Source organism: Lagenorhynchus albirostris, chromosome 2 (assembly GCF_949774975.1).
Source record: "Lagenorhynchus albirostris chromosome 2, mLagAlb1.1, whole genome shotgun sequence".
Lineage (NCBI taxonomy): Eukaryota > Metazoa > Chordata > Mammalia > Artiodactyla > Delphinidae > Lagenorhynchus > Lagenorhynchus albirostris.
In genome coordinates, this window is record NC_083096.1 from 125,124,128 (window position 1) to 125,144,549 (window position 20,422).

Sequence of the window (20,422 nt, forward strand, 5' to 3'; positions counted from 1 at the left end):
GCTGGGTGGCATATTTTTGAATTTACTTAATGGTAATAATTTCCTCCAGAATAGATTAAGGATTTGCCTGGATCCAGAAGTAAATTTCTTAATTTCTTCTCTTTTGTTCTATAAAAGATATTAGGGACATCTTGATTTTTTTTTCTTTAGCATCTATTTGTAATTAAATTCTGCTGTAGATCAATTTCAGGAAGTGTGGAAATATCCTCTGACATCAGATCTCTTGTCTTCTCCCTCAACTTGATTCTTGGTTGCAAACAGCAGAATCTGACTCCAAGCACAAAGGGCCTATGTGAAAAGGATATCGGAGGGAAAGCTGGCAGGCCAGGTTTAGAAGAGGCAGGACACAGACTATTCTAGATACTGAGCATGAGGCCACACTGCCAAGATCTTGCTGCAAAACAGTTTGCTGCGTGCTGCTAGGATGAACTACAAACTCCATTGCTCTTTGTGTCTCTGTGTCCTGGGGGCAAACCTGACTGCTTTTTTCCCCCCTGGCTATATGAAGGGGTTACTAGAAGAAGGATTAGGCACGTGCAGCAACTTGTTTTTGAAGTAGGAACTGATAGTGAGAGGTATATGCTGAGACTTCTCTCCCACCCAGAATATATAGGAAAAGTTCGTCAAAATAGGGGCAGTAATAATAAAAGATGGGAGTTCACTGTTATCATCTAATTCATCCTTAGAAACATTATGACAGTAATGTTGTATCTTTCAACACCTGTGTGTGTTGTGTGTATGTGTGTGTTCATGTCATTTATTGGGGAGTTGGAGTGTAGTGAGACTGGTGGAGAGGAAGCTGAAGAAACCCACAAAACAAAAGGACATATTTATTGAATGCCTACTATATGCAAGTACTTGAGAATTAGTTTATTATCTCATTTAATCTTCACAAGTTTATCAGTTTGGTATTTTTATCCTCATCTTTCAGTTGCACATACTAAAATTTAAACAATTAAAAAATTCTCCCCAATCCTACCCCTAGAAATTGGTAGCAGCTAGATTTTTTATGCTGTAAAAATCTCTTTCACTTTGGTTGTCTTTTCTTTATTAGTTTACTAAAACCTTTTCAAGTTACTTCATTGAAAATGTCACACAAAAAAGAACAGATTGATTGAGAATAGTCAATAATCACAGAAACTGGATGGGTCATATAATTACAGTGATTAAAGGTTTCCTGCAGTATCTTCGTTCATTCATTAATTGATTGCCCTTCTTAGGAGCTTGGGTTTCTAGAGAACATACTGTCAAAATCCCTGTAGAAATGACAAGAAATTTTGCTTGTCCTACAACAGACAGTTAAAGGATTCCATTCAACATGATACCTACAATTTAGGAGTTTTTTTCTGTTAAGGGGCAGCATCAATTTCATCCTGTCTGTCTCTTCAGGTTTAGAACACTCACATACAGTGGTAAAGTTTTACTAGGCAAATATTTTTCAGCTAGTACAATTCGCAAATATTACTCTTTTTACTAAACTATTTATAAAACTATTTATAAACTATTTATAAAACTGTTTATTGAGTTCTCATTGCTTAGTGGGGAAGTGTTTGACTAAAGTCAAAATTAGAAAATTTGTTTTGACAGTCTTAAAACTTCTAACATGATACAGTACAATTGGGATTCTTGCAAACCTGCTTTCGTCTTTTTTTTTCTTATAATTATAGAGAAGAAAAAGAGCCTGAACCTTACTGAACCTTAGTGTGTTCACAGTGACTCTCTAACATGGAATTCAGGCATGTTTCCATCCAGCACCCTCTTACCCAGATTAAAAGGCTTCAGATTCCTTAGTTTAATCCTTAAGATCTTGGATTTGGCCACATTTACCTCTCATTTTCCATTCCTCCCCCAGCATCCCTATCTTCAGTCATAGAAATCAATCTGAAGTTCCTAGAATGACTCGCACAATTTCACACTTAGAAGTGTGAACTCGGTATTTCAAAACTCTCCAGAAGCTTCTGCTGTTTTAGGGGACAGAGCTTCCCTAATCCTGGAGACTGATTCAAATGCTCTGCTTCTATACTCCATAGTGCATGCACATACCCTTTTTACTTAATTATGCACAGTTATATTTACAATTGTCATAGTGTTTATTATGACAGTGAGGATGATTGCCCACAGTAGACAAGTGCTTGCTTTACAACAGGCACTGAGCTTAGCATTTCACAGACATAATCTCATTTTCTTCTGTCAATAGCACTACAAGAGGATACTCTTATCTCCTTTTTCAGATGAGGAAATTGGTTTTGAGATGTTAAGTAACTTTCCCAAGGTCACAAAGTTAACAAAAAGCAGACCTGACCTTCAAATCTAGATTTGTCTGACTTTATAGCCTATGTAATGAACCGCTAAATGAAATGGCCTCCCTCTTGTTAATATCCATTTATTTGTCTGATGTACTATAAACTGTAAACTGCTAAAGAGCAGAGACCTTGCCATATTTGTCTATAAATCTTTGTAGCCCATAGCAGGCACTCAATAAATGATTGTGGAATGAATGAAGAAATGAAGTTGCAATAAACTGAAGAGGACTCTAGATTTGGAATCAGAAAATTGAGGTTTAAATTTGGCCTTAAGAGTTTTACATATGTTACATGGTTTTTAATCTTCACATAAATTTTTCAAGGTAGAAGATATTTATCTATTTTATTTTATTATATTACTTTTTCATTTGCTGGGTAAGAAACTTGCTTTAAGTCCCACAGTTGGTAAATGGTATTGAGCAAATCAAACCCAACTCTTTTTTATTCCAAAGCCACCAGTACAGCTTGTACCTAGTGAAAAATGGTACTAATTTATGCAGTAAAACTGTGAGCATATTTTAAAAAACTTTACACCTTTCCTTTTATTTGTTAACTTTTATTGTTTCCACATTGTTCTTAGTAATAAAAATTCTTGGAAAGACTGAAAAATACAAGGATGGGAGAAATGGCATTGTTTTTGTAAAACAAGAGAGAAGTTATTTAGAAGCAGTGGGTAGAAAACAGCTGTTCCAATGCCTGGTATCCAAAGAAGAAAAAAACAAAAAGGATATTTGGAAAGGTGTCCTGGGGATAACATTTAAACAACGAGGAATTTTAGCAACAGTAGGGAAACAATAAAACTAACAAAGGAGGGGAAAAACATGCTTCAAAATATGCTCAAAAGTTTCAGTATATTTATGTTGCCCTCAGTTGTTATTAGAGATGGTATAATATGGTATCTTCAGAATAAAAAACATAACTGCAAACCCAGAGTTGGGGCAGCCTTCAGAGTTGATTAATCCAGAAGCTCAGCATTGTCATCCAGCTTGCCCCTTCTTTTGCAGTCTGGCCTCATCCTATGGCTTGTTCCCCTCAGGTAGTAGGATGGTTGCTAGTACATGCTTCCTAGTTCACCTCTAGCAGGAGAGAGAAGCTGTGTTTTTTTCTATGGCTCTCCCCTAAAAATGAAGAAACTTTTCCCCACATGTCCTTAGGGAACCTCCTCATGGGACTCATTTCCTAGTATGGGGTCATATCATCATCCCTGATGCAGACACTTCCAGTAGCTAGGGATGGAGTCAGCCCTGAAGCACTTAGTCTTCAATGAAAATAGATGTGATGGGAGAAGCAGAGATGGGAGACTGGATGTTGAACAGGCAACCAATAATGGACACTATAGTGATGACATCTATGCAGTTTAATTGAGAGAATACAGGTGGAAGGCCGTCAAAAAGTATAAAGCACTAGACATGCACTGTCCCATATGGTAGCCCGGAGTACTTGGTTATTGGACACTTGAACATGAATACTCCAAATTGAGATATAAGTGTAAAATACCTATCAGATTTTGAAGATTAAGTACAAAAAGAAAGTAAAATATCTCATAATTTTTATATTGATTACATGTTGAAATAATATTTCAGATATATTTGATAAATTAAAAATATTATTAAAATCAATTCTACATGTTTCTTTTTGCTTTTTAAAATGTGGTTACTATAAAACTTAAAAGTATACATGTGGCTCACATTTGTGGCTTGAATTATTTTCTTTTGGACGGAGCTGCATTAGACCAATGATCTTCCAATTGATTTATCTGGGAAAACTACTTCAATAAGTATCTTTAGAGTAACACATACAAACAAAGCTGTTCTGGTTCAATGGGGTGGGGAGCTGGATATTTCCAAGTTCCAATAATACCTGTTCACTAATTCCTGCAAAATTATTCTTGAAAATATTTACATCAAATATAGGTTTTTAAATGAAATCAACAAAAGTCCCTAAGATAATAACAGGAATAATTTTACAATTACTCCTATTAATTTTTTAAGATCTCCCCTGGGAAATTAGTACTGCAATAAAATTCCTCTCGGAACTCACAGGTTAAAGAGAGAGGGAGCTAATGGAGGATCTGTTTATCTTCCATAGAAGCGTATAATTCTCATAAGAGTTTGGCATTTGAGTCATGGGAAAAATAGATTTCTTCCTCATGTTTGCTTAATTCTGGTTCCTATTATTTACTTTGCTGTTGGACCAAATGGTATGAATCCAATTAAATCAACAGATGAGAAAAAAGCAGCTGAATGGGGGAAAACATAGAAAATGAACAGGTTACAAGTTCCATGTTCCTGCATTGCATATAATATGAATTTAATCTTCCTCAAACTTTGCTCAAATCTGGTAAAAAATTGTAAGTGTTAACTATAATTTATGTGATTTTGTAAAGTCTGATTTCCTGAAAATGGAAAGGAGAATCTTTTCAGAAGAGCATTTTGAAAAATAAAGTTTATCATTTGTAATGCAAATATCACATGGTACTTGATGGTGTTCATCTGCCATCTACATAGTGCCTGAAAGGAAAGAGTGATTGTGAAGATGTATTAAAAGGCTGCTACATAAACCTTAATGGATGATGGAGTCAAAAAGGGACTTGTACCTCTACTGGACATGGCAAGTTACCATTCTGTCGTGTGTCATAGCCACATTCTTCTTCATTGGAATTCATGTACTAGCTAAGAGGTGACAGTGAAGGGACCTTTTTTGCTTCCTTTTATTATATTTAACATCTGAATGTTAATAATACCACAACAATAACAACTAATACTTACACAGTACTTACTATAAGTCAGGTTACAATATACGTCCATATCTGTTAACACAGCAAACCTGGAAGGTGAATGGGTTGCAGGAATCAATGTCTTCAGTGCTGCTACTTGGAAACCCAAAAGGATAGTCATCAAAAATTTTGGTTGTCACTTTCCCCCCTCACAAAGGCCAAGCAATAAAAGTGGAAGTTAAACCCAGTTAACACAGTTCTCTTTAAAAAGGTTGAGGCATTGGAGGCTGAGCTTCCTGTCACAGTCAGGAAATCATAGAAAGTTCTTCTTAATGTCAAAGAAAAAAGGATGCCACTGTGTGACACTTTACTCCCCTCAAGTTGTGGATCTGGCATTGCACAATTACCTAGCCCCTATTTATAGTCAACAACAGAATGAGAATTAACTATAAAGAAAGCTGGTAAATTTTATGAAGGAGTGTTTTGTGTTGGGAAAAAGAAAATAATGTCAGGAAGTTCCCATGCTAATACTAAAAGAATATATATATTCTTTTTCAGATTCTTTTCTGTTATAGGTTATTACAAAATTTTGAGTATAGTTCCCTGTGCTATACAGTAAGTACTTGATGGTTATCCATTTTATATATAGTAGTGTGTATATGCTAATCCCAACCTAATTTATCCTGCCCCTACCCCTTTGGTAACCATAAATTTGTTTTCTATGTCTGTGGGTCTATTTCTGTTTTGCTTTTTTTAATCTTTTTATTTTATATTGGAGTATAGCCAGTTAACAATGTTGTGATAGTTTCAGGTGCACAGCAAAGGGACTTAGCCATATGTTACATGTATCCATTCTCCCCCAAACTCCCCTTCCATCCAGGCTGGCCCACAACATTGAGCAGAGTTCCCTGTGCTATACAGTAGGTCCTTGTTGTTTATCCATTTTAAGTATAGCAGTGTGTACATGTTGATCCCAAACTCCCTCACTATCCTTTCCCCCCATCTTCCCCCCCTAGTAACCGTAAGTTCATTCTCTAAATCTGTGAGTCTGTTTCTGTTTTATAAATAAGTTCATTTGTATTTTTTTTTTCAGATTCCACATATCAGTGATATCACATGATATTTGTCTTTGGCTTACTTCACTTAGTATGATAATCTCTAGGTCCATCCATGTTGCTACAAATGGAATTATTTCATTCTTTTTTATGGCTGAGTAATACTCCTTTGTATATACATATATACCACATCTTCTTTATCCATTCATCTGTCTTTGGACATTTAGGTTGCTTCCATGTCTTGGCTATTGTAAATAGTGCTGCAATGAACATTGGGGCACATGTATCTTTTCAAATTATAGTTTTCTCCAGATATATGCCCAATATTGGGTCTGCAGGATCATATGGTAACTCTGTTTTTAGTTTTTTAAGGAACCTCCATACTGTGCTCCATAGTGGCTATACCAATTTACATTCCCACCAACAGTGTAAGAGGGTTTTCTCCACACCCTCTGCAGAATTTAATACTTGTAGACTTCTTTGATTTTTATTTTTTATTGAAATGTAGTTGACATACAATATTATGTTAGTTTTAGGTGCACTATATAATGATTTGACATTTGCATACATTAGTAACCATCTGTCGCATACAAAGTTATTACAATATTATTGACCATATTCCTTATGCTGTATATTACATCCCTGTTACTATTTATTATATAACTGAAGGTTTGTACCTCTTAATCCCCTTCAACTATTTTGTGCTCCCACCTCCCGCCCTTCTGGCAACCAATTTTTCTCTGTATTGATGAGTCTGTTTTCTATTGTTTTTTTAGTCTCCATTTCATTTATTTCTTCTCTAATCTTTATTATTTCTTTCCTCCTAATAACTTTGGGTTTTGTTTGTTCTTTACTTTCTACTTCCTTTAGGTGTAAGGTTAGATTGTTTATTTTAGATTTCCGTTTGTTTGTTTCCTGAGATAGAATTGCATTGCTATAAACTTCCTTCTTAGAGTTACTTTTACTATGTCCCACAGATTTTGAATTGTTGTATTTCCATTTTTATTTGCCTCCAGGAATTTAATTTCCTCTTTAATGCTTCAGTCCCCCATTGGTTGTTTAGTAGCATTTGTTTAGCCTCCATGTGTTTGTGTTTTTTGCAGCTTTTTTCTCTTAATTGATTTCTAGTGTCATTGTGTTGTGGTCAGAAAAAATTCTTGATATAATTTGTTTTCCTAAATTTATAGAGACTTGTTTTTTGGCTAGCATGAGATCTATCCTGGAAAATTTTCCAGGTGCACTTGAAAAGAATGTGTATTCTGTGTTTTTTAGATGGAATGATCTATATATATTTATTAAGACCACCTGGTATAATGTGTCATTTAAGGCCAGTGCTTTCTTATCAGTATTCTGTCTGGCGGTTCTATACATTGATATAAGTGGGGTGTTAAAGTTCCCTACTATTATTGTGTTACTGTCAATTTTTCCCTTTATTTTTGTTAATATATGCTTTATGTAGTTAGGTGCTCCTATGTTGGGTGCATATACATTTTCAATTGTTATATCAATCTCTTTATCATTATGTAATGTCCTTCTATGTCTCTGCTACAGTCTTTGTTTTTAAGTCTATTTTGTCCCTTTTATAAGTATTGCTACCCCACATTTCTTTTTGTTTCCATTTGCATGGGATGCCTTTTCCCATCCCCTCACTTACAGTCTGTGTGTCTTTAGATCTGAAGTGACTCTTTTACAGGCAGCATATGTATGGGTCTTTTTTTCTTTTTTTAATTCATTCAGTCACTATATGTCTTTTGATTGGAGCATTTAGTCCATATACATTTAAATTAATTATTGATAGATATACTTGTTAATTGTTTTCTGGTCATTTTTATAGTTTTTTCTTTCTTTCTTCTTCTTTTGCTCTCTTCTGTTTTTATTTGATAACTATCTTTAGTGTTATGTTTAAATCGCTTTCTCTTTTTTGTGAGTGTATCCATTATAGGTTTTTGGTTTGTGATAGCCACAAGGTTCATGTTTATTATGTTATACATGATTATTTTAAGTTGATGATCTCTTAAGTTCAAACATATTTTAACAGCCCTGTACTTTTACTACCCTCTACCACTTTTAATGTTTTTGACATCATATTTTACATCTTTTTGTTTTGTATATACCTTAACTACTTATTGTGGATATAGCTGATTTTACTACTTTTGTCTTTTAACCTTCCTACTAGCTTTATAAGTAGTTGATCTACTACCTTTGCTGTATATTTGCCTTTACCAATGAGATTTTTCCTTTTGTAATTTTCATGTTTCTAATTGTGATTTTTTCTTTTCTTCTTAGAGAAGTCTCTTTAACATTTCTTGTAAAACCAGTTTAGTGGTGCTGAACTCTTTTAGCACCAATAAACTCTTTATCTCTCCTTCAAATCTGAATGATAGCCTTTCAGGGTGTAAGTTTTTTCCTGTCATCATTTTGAATATATCATGCCACTCCCTTCTGGCCTGAAAATTTTCTACCGAAAAGACAGCTGATAGTCTGTTGGGAGTTTCCTTGTACATACCTGGTTGCTTTTCTCTTGTTACTTTTAAGATTCTCTCTTTATATTTAATTTTTGCCATTTTAATTATAATGTGTCCTCATGTGGACCTCTTTGGATTCATCTTGTTTGGGACTCTCTGTGCTTTTTGGACCTGAATGTCTGTTTCTTTTCCCAGTTTAGGAATGTTTTCAGCTATTATTTCTTTAAATAAGTTTTCTGTCTTTTTCTCTCTCTCTCCTTCTTGGACCTTTATAATGTGAATGTTGGGATGCTTGATGTTGTCCCAAAGGTCTCTTAAACTATCTTCATTTTTTAAAATTCTTTTTTCTTTTTTATGTTCAGCTTGAGTGATTTCCACTACTCTGTCTTCCAGTCCACTGATCCTTTCCTCTGTATCATCTACTCTACTCTTGATGCTTTCTAGTGTATTTTTTATTTCAGTCATTGTATTCTTCACCACTGTTTGGTTCTTCTCTGTATTTTCTAACTCTTTGTTAAAATTCTCACTGTGTTCATCCATCCTTCTGAGTTTGTTGAGCATCTTTATGATCATTATCTTGAACTCTTTATTGGGTACCTTGCTTGTGTCCACTTCTTTCAGTTTTTTTTTTTTTTTTGAAGTTTTGTCTTGTTCCTTTGTTTGGAATATATTCTTCTATCTTCTCATTTTGCCTAACTCTCTGTGTTTATTTCTAAGTATTAAGTTGGTCGGTTATATTCCCTGATCCTGGAGAAGTGGCCTTATGGAGGAGATGTCCTATGGGGCCCAGCAGCACACTCCCATCTGCTCACCAGAGCTATATGCTCTAGGGGTACCCTCTCTGTGGGCTGTGTAGGCTCTTCCGTTGTGGCAGGGCCCACTACCATGGGTACACTGGTAGGCAAGGCTGGCTCTGACCCAGGTGGCTGCTAGCCTGCTGGTGGCAGGACCAGGTCCTGGGGCTGCTGGCTGTGGGGAACTGGGGTTGGGGGGTGGTTCTGGGCTGGTGCAACACACTGGTGGGCAGATAAACCCCTGGCATTAATAGGCCAGAGAGGATTCCAAAATGGCACTTTTCAGCACCAGTTTCCTTGTGGTAGAACAAGCTCCCCAAAATGGCTGCTGCCAGAATCTGCTGCTGTCCCCAGAGGGTGTCCCAGTTGCCTCCTCCCTCTCTGGGAGGCTCTCCAAGATCAGCAAATGGGTATGACCCAGGCTCCTTTCAAATGCCTGCCTCTGAGCTGGGATTTGGAGAGTGTGAGATTTTGCATGCACTCTTTTAGAGTGAAGTCCCTGTTTCCTACAGCCCTGTAGCTCTCCCATACACAAGCCCTGCTGGCCTTCAAAGCCAAACATCTGGGTGCTCATCCTCCCAGTGCAGGACCCCTGGGCTGAGGAGCCCTATGTGGGGCTTGGACCCCTCAATCCTTGGGGAGAACTTCTGCAGTTGTAATTATCCTCCTGTTTATGGATCACCTACTCAGGGGTATGAGTCTTGACTATACTGCATCTCCATACCTCCTACTTGTCTTGTTGTGGTTCCTTCTTTATCTCTTTAGTTGTGGAAAATCTTTTCTCTAGTCTTCAGGCAGTTCTCATAGATAGCGTTCTGTAAAAAGTTGTAATTTTGGTGTGCCTATCAGAGGAGGTGAGCTCAGGGTCTTCCTACTCCATCATCTTACCCACACCTCTGTTTTATTTTAAATATTTGCTTCTCCTGTTGATTTTATAGCCCAACCCTCCAGCCTCTTCCAGGTTACTGCTGTAGCTATGAACATTCTAGTTAAAATTATGAGTAATAAGATGTGCTTAGTTCTATTAATACCTAAATTGAAGCTGTCATCTTGGCTAATTATAATAACAGAAAGGAAAAAAAAAGAGACCAGAGTCTTGAATAAGGATAAATATTAATGAATTTGTTCATTAAGTGAAACTAAAATCTGTTACCCACAAATGGGTACTAATAATAGTAGGATACAGTCTACTATTATTATTCATTCATTTGTTAATTCAAAACTATTGATTTATTTTTTAAAGATTTATTTACTTATTATTTATTTATTTATTTTTGGCTGTGTCGGGTCTTAGTTGCGGCATGCAGGATCTTTGTTGAGGCATGCAGGATCTCTCATTGTGGCACGCAGGCTCTTTGTTGTGGTACACGGGCTCCTTTATAGTTGTGGTGTGTGGGTTTTCTCTTCCCTAGCTGTGGCACACAGGCTCCAGGGCACGTGGGCTCTGTAGTTGTGGTGTGCGGGTTCCAGAGTGCATGGGCTCTGTAGTTTGTGACATGTGGGCTCTAGTTGAGGTATGCGAGCTTAGTAGTTGTGTCATGTAGGCTTAGTTGCCCTGCGGCATGTGGGATCTTAGTTCCCTACCCAGGGATCGAACCCGCATCCCCTGCATTGCAAGGCAGATTCTTTACTCCTGGACCACCAGGGAAGTCCCTCAAAACTATTTATAAATCTACAGTGTAATATATTCTGGGCTAGGTCTGTCCTGAGATATACCTAAAAGGATAGAAGTAAGCCCTACTCTTGTAACAATTTTCATCTACTAGAAGAGGCTGGCAATTAAGCAACAATATAAAGTGTGTAAGAGTGATAAAAGTAGTCAAGAATTTTGGGAGTACATATTACGAATTATCTGCTAGGCTTTTGGCAGAGGAAACAGCAGATAAATTGATTTTTCAAATATACACAAAAAATAAGTTGGAATTAGTCAAGTAAAGAAGAGGAGAGTGAGAGTTATAGGACCTAGGGATCCACATTTATAAAAGTCTAGAAGAAGGAAGAACTGGCACTTTTAAAGAACTCAAAGAAGTTCAAAGTAATTGGAATATAGGTGTGGGAGTAACAAATGGTGAGAATTTAGGCTAGAAAGCTCTACAGGGGCCAAATGATAATGAGCCTTCAATGCCCATTTTAAAGGGTTTAGACTTTATACTCAGGGCAATTAAAAGCCATTGAAAAAACTTTTCAAAGTGGAATAACACAGTCACATTTTCATTTCAGGAACATCTTGTAAACAGCACGGAGGGGCCCAGAATGGAGGCTAACGAATCATGTAATAGACTACTGTGGTAGTTTATATAAGAGATGATGATGGTCTGAATTTAGGGTCAACGGGAGTGAAAATGAAAGAAGTGATAGATTTTAAAAGTATTAGGAAGTTCATTGGAGAATTTGTGATTGATTGGATGTGAGGAATACGACTAATGAGGTGGAATGAGAGAGAAAAAGCTAGACAGAGAGGAACATATGGAGATAAATAAATCAAGATGAAGCAAGGATAACTCTTCAGTTTCTGTTTCAGGGGACTGGGTTTACTGAGACAGAGAAGATTAGTGGAGGAGCAGCTTTGAAGAAGATAATGATTTCAGTTTGAACCTCTGCTGAATTTGATGTCAGACATCTAGGAAGATCTGGGCTTTAGTCAGCTAAATCAATCAATCTGGAGCTCAGAGAAGAGGTACAGCCTAGAGCACATAGATGGGTTTTGAAGTCATTGGGCTAGAAGAAATCGCACAATGAGTTTATGCGTAGTAGCTCCCTCCCATTATATGATATAGGACTGAAAAATGCTAACACTTTCAGGATGGATGGAGAAATAGGAGCCATAAAGGAGACTGCAAAGGGGCACTCAGAGAGGTACCAGGAAAATTAGTAAGAAAATCAGAACAAATGGTAATCTGAATATTTGAGAATATTTGGGTAATGGCAACCTGAACTTATTTGGCAACTTGAATCTTAGGGAAGATAATGTTTCAAGAAAGGCTGGTAAGTGTCTGGTGGATTTCAAAAAGCCCTTCTTGAGGATTTATGGGCACTGAGGTCAGGCTATAGTAGGTTTAGAAATAAATTTGAAGATGAAGAGGATAGACGACTCTTTGGAGAAGTTCAGCTGTAGCTTCTGGAGCAGTATGTGTAGGGAGGTAAGAATTCCACAGGACGTTTTATTTTCTCAAGGTAGGATAAATTTAGATATGTTAAAATGATAATGGGAAAAAGCCAAAAGTTAAAGATAAAAGAGGAAGGAGATAATTGAGAAAATAAGGCTTCTAACATTCATGAAGGATAGGATCCAGGGCACGGACAGAGGCTGGTCTTAGCTAGGAGACAGGACACGTCTTCTGTTTGAACAAAAGGAAAGGAGGAATGGAGAGCTACGATGCTGAATTTGGTCCTAAGAAGGTGAAAAGACCCTAAACAGCTTTTTTTTTTCTGTGATGTGAATTAGGACAGTAGAAAATGTGTAAAATAGCCACTGTGGTGAATGAAAGCGAGAGAGAGAGAGAGAGAGAGAGAGAGAGAGAGAGAGAGAGAGATGAGCTAACTAGGGAATGAGATAAGGAGGATGGGGATCATGGATTCAAAAAGAGATCCCAGTGTGCCCATATTTACCCAGTGCCCATCCCAAGTACATCATGTGTCTATTTGGATCCCCCTATGAGGTAAAGTTCTCCCACAGCACAGATCTAAAACTGAGTGTCATTTTGACACGAAACAAAGTTAAATAAGAAGTTATATCAGGTTAGAATCACAGTATTAGCCTGTGTTGTATACTTACTCTGGCACAAGAGGGGATTCTTTTGCATATCATGGCTGTACTGTCCGTGAATCTCAGATGCCAGTACTTTACCAATAAACATCACATTCCCTTTAATAAATCAAACTGAATTTGTCTATTAAGTTAAATGTTTTGACCCATTGTAAGAGTGTCAGACTGTTTACCTATTAGTTGTTAAATTAGTCACACATTGACTACCTAAGAATTCAACTTAAAATGACCACGTACTCCCAAACTCCTTCTACGAGGCCACCATCACCTTGATACAAAAACCAGACAAGGATGTCACAAAGAAAGAAAACTACAGGCCAATATCACTGATGAACATAGATGCAAAAATCCTCAACAAAATACTAGCAAACAGAATCCAACAGCACATTAAAAGGATCATACACCATGATCAAGTGGGGTTTATTCCAGGAATGCAAGGATTCTTCAATATACGCAAATCTATCAATGTGATAAACCATATTAACAAACTGAAGGAGAAAAACCATATGATCATCTCAATAGATGCAGAGAAAGCTTTTGACAAAATTCAACATCCATTTATGATAAAAACCCTGCAGAAAGTAGGCATAGAGGGAACTTTCCTCAACATAATAAAGGCCATATATGACAAGCCCACAGCAAACATCATCCTCAATGGTGAAAAACTGAAAACATATCCACTAAGATCAGGAACAAGACAAGGTTGCCCACTCTCACCACTCTTATTCAACATAGTTTTGGAAGTTTTAGCCACAGCAATCAGAGAAGAAAAGGAAATAAAAGGAATCCAAATCGGAAAAGAAGAAGTAAAGCTGTCACTGTTTGCAGATGACATGATCCTATACATAGAGAACCCTAAAGATGCTACCAGAAAACTACTAGAGCTAATCAATGAATTTGGTAAAGTGGCAGGATACAAAATTAATGCACAGAAATCTCTGGCATTCCTATATACTAATGATGAAAAATCTGAAAGTGAAATCGAGAAAACACTCCCATTTACCATTGCAACAAAAAGAATAAAATATCTAGGAATAAACCTACCTAAGGAGACAAAAGATCTGTATGCAGAAAATTATAAGACACTGATGAAAGAAATTAAAGATGATACAAATAGATGGAGAGATATACCATGTTCTTGGATTGGAAGAATCAACATTGTGAAAATGACTCTACTACCCAAAGCAATCTATAGATTCAATACAATCCCTATCAAACTACCACTGGCATTTTTCACAGAACTAGAACAAAAAATTTTGCAATTTGTATGGAAACACAAAAGACCCCGAATAGCCAAAGCAATCTTGAGAAAGAAAGAAGGAACTGGAGGAATCAGGCTCCCTGACTTCAGACTATACTACAAAGCTACAGTTATCAAGACGGTATGGTACTGGCACAAAAACAGAAAGATAGATCAATGGAACAGGATAGAAAGCCCAGAGATAAACCCACGCACATATGGTCACCTTATCTTTGACAAAGGAGGCAGAAATGTACAGTGGAGAAAGGACAGCCTATTCAATAAGTGGTGCTGGGAAAACTGGACAGCTACATGTAAAAGTATGAGATTAGATCACTCCCTAACACCATACACAAAAATAAGCTCAAAATGGATTAAAGACCTAAATGTAAGGCCAGAAACTATCAAACTCTTAGAGGAAAACATAGGCAGAACACTCTATGACATAAATCACAGCAAGGTCCTTTTTGACCCACCTCCTAGAGAAATGGAAATAAAAACAAAAGTAAACAAATGGGACCTAATGAAACTTAAAAGCTTTTGCGCAGCAAAGGAAACCATAAAGAAGACCAAAAGACAACCCTCAGAATGGGAGAAAATATTTGCAAATGAAGCAACTGACAAAGGATTGATCTCCAAAATTTATAAGCAGCTCATGCAGCTTAATAACAAAAAAACAAACAACCCAATCCAAAAATGGGCAGAAGACCTAAACAGACATTTCTCCAAAGAAGATATACAGACTGCCAACAAACACATGAAAGAATGCTCAACATCACTAATCATTAGAGAAATGCAAATCAAAACTACAATGAGATATCATCTCACACCAGTCAGAATGGCCATCATCAAAAAATCTAGAAACAATAAATGCTGGAGAGGGTGTGGAGAAAAGGGAACCCTCTTACACTGTTGGTGGGAATGTAAATTGATACAGCCACTGTGGAGAACAGTATGGAGGTTCCTTAAAAAGCTACAAATAGAACTACCATATGACCCAGCAATCCCACTACTGGGCATATACCCTGAGAAAACCGTAATTCAAAAAGAGTCATGTACCAAAATGTTCATTGCAGCTCTATTTACAATAGCCCAGAGATGGAAACAACCTAAGTGTCCATCATCGGATGAATGGATAAAGAAGATGTGGCACATATATACAACGGAATATTACTCAGCCATAAAAAGAAACAAAATTGAGCTATTTGTAATGAGGTGGATAGACCTAGAGTCTGTCATACAGAGTGAAGTAAGTCAGAAAGAAAAAGACAAATACCGTATGCTAACACATATATATGGAATTTAAGAAAAAAAATGTCATGAAGAACCTAGGGGTAAAGCAGGAATAAAGACGCAGACCTCCTAGAGAACGGACTTGAGGTTATGGGGAGGGGGAAGGGTGAGCTGTGACAGGGCGAGAGAGAGTCATGGGCATATACACACTAACAAACGTAGTAAGGTAGATAGCTAGGGGGAAGCAGCCGCATGGCACAGGGATATTGGCTCGGTGCTTTGTGACAGCCTGGAGGGGTGGGATAGGGAGGGTGGGAGGGAGGGAGACGCAACAGGGAAGACATATGGGAACATATGTTTATGTATGACTGATTCGCTTTGTTATAAAGCAGAAGCTAACACACCATTGTAAAACAATTATACCCCAATAAAGATGTTAAAAAAAAAAAAAGAAATATATAGTGCGTCAGAGTGATAAATGACATAGAGAAAACAAGGTAGGGAAGAGGACTAAGGAAAAAAAAAAATGACCACATGATGGTTCTAGGATGGATTGTGACGCTAAAATTTTGCCAATAAATTATATAGGAGGTTATTTTTTATACCTAAGCTTTCAAGTACTCTAATATTAATGCTTCTTTTCGAAGTGTGAAAGTAACACATTTGTTGTGGAGAATTTGGAAAACAAAGAAAAATATAGATAAGAAAATAGAAATCACCCTAATTTCCTACTCAGAGTTAACTGCTTCTAGTATTTTTCTATATATACACACAGAATTTTTTTTTAATTGGATTATATTATGTAATAAACATTTGTTTTCGCCTTTCACATCCTGAACATTTCTTCACGTTATTAAATATTCTTCAAAAACATGATTTTAAATGTTAACATTGGAAAGCATACTACATATTATGCACATTGAGAGATGTTCCGTAATTTGAACATTGTCCTTTTGTTGGCCATTTAAGTTTTTAATTTTCTTTTATATTGAGGAGAATATCCCTGCACACAAAACTTAGCCCACATCTCTGATTCCTTCCTTAACCATTTAGCTACTCTTACTTGTCACTAATACTGTGGTTCTCTCTGAGTGTAAGATAGTAGGATAAGAGCATTTGGGGTTTAAATGAAACTATATTTTGGAAGAAAACAAAACTATCCTAATTCTAAACATTTGTAAACATTAATGTTCCTTAAACCTTGACAAAGACATATTGTCTAGACTCTCTTGATACCTGAGATACAAAAGTTTGAAATATAATAAAGATACCTCTTCTGACATGAGTATTACAAAGCTAATCTATCATCCATAATCCAAGGAATGAATGTTTTTATAGAGTAGATTTTGCCTTCCCCCTTTCAGCCAGAATTTGAATACTTGTTACTGACATTTTTTGACTATTCTAATAGAAAGATAAATATCTATCTAGACATATGTACTGAGCTATACTGAGCCACACAGATTTCACAGTTCATACTAATTGAGAGAAGAAAGTAATTCCTAGGTACCAAATAATGTGGTGGCAGGCTGCAGCCTTCTTTACAATTTTGAGTTCCCCTGTGTAGCGATTGGATAATTCTGCATTACCAAACATTTTTAAAGTGCAAATTTGAAGGTTTTTTTGAAATAACTCTACTAGGTAGAAATTTGAGGAAAGCAGACTTATAGATCATACATTCATTTCCTTGCACTATTCCCCTAAGTGTCCCCTATTCTTTCTTTGAACCTCAAAGCATTCTGTTTCTAGAAACCTATACAATAGTGCAGTAGCTTGGGGCTTGGGGAGAGGTATGCTGTGTAGATTGAAGGTGTTAATTATCCTTACCTCATTTTAATTTTCACAACTGCACTACTAGATGGAGAAGATGCTTAGTAAGCATGTATTAATCATGTTTTAGAGAAGAAGAGAAATCAAGATTCAAAGTTAGGTAACTTGTCCCCAAACTAGAAGCAGAGCTGAGTCAGATTTATGGCAGGTCTTTAACTCTTGATCAGTGTGTTTGCCTAAGCCTGAACTTCTAAAATATCTCCTCCTAAAGTTTCATGAATTCTTGTCCCTTGTCTTCTTACACTGTCCACTTTCTAACTTTGTAGTTTTCCTCTCTCTTCCATTTCCCAAAAGACACATTTGGGGTTTTCCTGCAGAAGAGTTTTGTCTTTTGTTCCACATTTTTTACTTTTCAGTTTCTTTTCTTTTTCAAATTAAATCCTTATTCATTTTCCAGTTTTGCCCCAGAATTCATCAGAAAAAATTTAGCCATAGAAGTATATGTAAGAGACCATCCAGTCCAACCCCATGGTTTGCTAATAAATTTAATAGAGCACAGAGAGTAAATGACTTGCTTAAATCCAAAATTGGTGGCAGAACCAGGGTAGGATTTGCTTCTTCTGATTCTTAGTCCATTGTTGTTTTGAAACATTTAATAAAATTGCATAATAGTAAAGATGAAGTAATGCAACTTCTAGTAACTTTTCTTAATGTGTATGAACTGTTTATTTCCAACTTTTCCAGATTAGATAAAGAGGAGAAGCTTCTGAAACAAAGTCTAGAATGCTGAGATGATTTGGCAATCTGAGAACAGAGTTGTAACCAGATTGAAAACACTACAATTATTTCTTAAATCTGCAGTGAAACTTCTTCTCATGAAAGTCCTTCAAATTATGTAATTAAGTGGTTCAAAGCTCCCAGACTGGTTTCAATGTATTATAATGTAGCACATTTATCAAACTATACAGGGAGTTTCCAGTGGAGCAGGTTATTCTCCCATAACCTGACAACCGGAGATTACGGAAAACAAAACATCATAAATAAAAATTGGCTGTGAGGAAAGTTCTCTTACACATTATATTAGGAATAATCTAGAAATGCATAAAAACCACGTAATGGAGCCTAAGGGAAAATAAAAATTTTATTCCCTCCCCACAAATTAATTTTTCTGGGTTTTCTCATTTATCATCTTCAATAGATATATGTAGCCTATAGCCCAAGGCATATTTGAACCAAGAAATAAAGTACTGAAGGTTTTTAAATGTGTACTTTTAAATCCTACTGTAGTAAAATAAAGTCCAAATGCAGACTATTAAAAACAACAATCTTCCGGGGATTCCCTGGTGGTTCAGTGGTTAGGACTCCACGCTTTCACTTCCAGGGCCCGGGTTCAGTCCCTGGTCGGGGAACTAAGATCCCACAAGCTGTGCAGTGTGACCAAAAAGAAAAACCAAAAAAAGGTCTCCCTGGTTAGTGTTTTGTACATTTAAAAGATCATTATCACTGTGGAAGGGACAAATCGGACAAATCTTCCTTTAGGATGGAGAAAAGTAATTGCCCTTGACACTAGGCAGGGATGGAGAATTTAGGGGTTACTGATGTAGTTGTGTTCCTCGCTATCACGGTACAAAAAGAACTCTCTCTTCCTGCTGATAACCGGAGGAGAGGCAAGAGGCCTGGAAGAGTCACATGGAGCCTGGAGAAGATGCTGACAGAAGAGCGGCAGCTCTGTTTAACCACAGCTGGTCTCACGGCTCCCTTGACCAGATTGTTACATGAGGCTGTTTAGAAGGAGCAATTGTGCAGCGTGTTTGCTGAAAAAATAGCTTTAGTGGTGGCCAAGCATCCTGGTTTTTGTTTGTCCCTTCTCCCTTGTAGAATGGGACTAATAGGAATAATCTACCAGAAGTCTATATATTGATGCCAAAGTTTTTCTCCCAAAGTCTCATCGTCTAAAATATATTTGCAAAAATTCTCATCACTGTTCAGCTCCTTAAATAGAGGGATGTCTAATATAGGACACCTAATATCAAGGTGTCCACAGGGCTCTATTCACTGCTGGAAGCTCTGCAGGAGCATCGGAGACTCCTTTCCTTGCTTTTTTCATGGATGTTAACTTGCATTTATGTTTAAAATTAAACAGGGAATTAAGAGTTCTACTTTCATCCCTGCTGCCATTTGGAAATGGCGATATCATGCTCACTGCCTCTAATTCCAATTATCTTCATGCTGCACATCTCATGAGTTCTGGGAAAGCTCGAGTGTCTCTTCCTATGTGCCAGCTATTGCTTACAGAGCTTGGTTTCATAATTTCATAATCAGTGCATTGTCATTAGAAAATTATGGGAAATTACAGTGGACTAGCCAATGTAAGGCATATGAAACCTGTATTAGCCTAATAAAAATAATTTTAAATTATTAGCCTCATAAAAATTAATTTTTAAATAATCAAGGAGGACTGTGTAAAATGACTGAAATTCCATTTTAATAAGTAATTTTATGAATTTTCTTGATTATAAAAAGTTGGAGAAATCCAACACTTTATTTTGTAAAAGAAAATGAAAATGTAACAAGTGAGTTTTTAAATCATTCTAGATGAGGCTCAGAACACTTCCTGAAAGATGGTAAGTGGTCAAATATATTTAATTATTGGATGAGGTGAGGGACTGAAAGAGTTAGCACCAATAGCTTATAAAAAGAAGACAAAAGAATTAATAACCACGTGTTTTTCTTAAAGGCAACTGAACTGAAAATACAGTTTTATACCTTTTAGTCAAAGACTGAGATCTAACTGATGTAACTTGAATAACAGGAATGCATTTTTACATGTTGCAAATATAGAAATTGAGACAATTTATATAAGAGTTAGGATGAAGTTTACTTTTACTTTATGTTAAAAAAAAGTTTCCTAACAAAGTGTACAAAGTAAGGAAAATTGCTAGGATGTTTTATCTGTGAGAGAGAATAAGTTGTTTTCAAGCTCATACCTCCCCATCCCCTTTCAGCATTTGTTGAGAACTCACTCTGTGGGAGTATTAGTTTTCTACTGTAGCTCTTTAACAAATTACAAACTTGGTGGC

General features: G+C 36.5%; 1 protein-coding gene across 4 annotated transcripts in view; it reads left to right on the top strand.

The window, feature by feature from the left end:
- Nucleotides 1-20,422, top strand: part of PTGER3 (prostaglandin E receptor 3) — an 87,283-nt gene that overhangs the window by 16,807 nt on the left and 50,054 nt on the right. The window contains exons 2-3 of one of the 4 annotated variants that reach the window (XM_060139754.1): nucleotides 11,554-11,605; nucleotides 18,087-18,505. The exons of the other annotated variants lie outside the window; for them this stretch is intronic. Coding sequence (XP_059995737.1) covers nucleotides 11,554-11,605; nucleotides 18,087-18,091 — 57 coding nt within the window. The 3' untranslated portion in view covers nucleotides 18,092-18,505. Of the gene's footprint in view, nucleotides 1-11,553; nucleotides 11,606-18,086; nucleotides 18,506-20,422 lie in introns of those variants that run through there. 4 annotated transcript variants of the gene reach the window in all.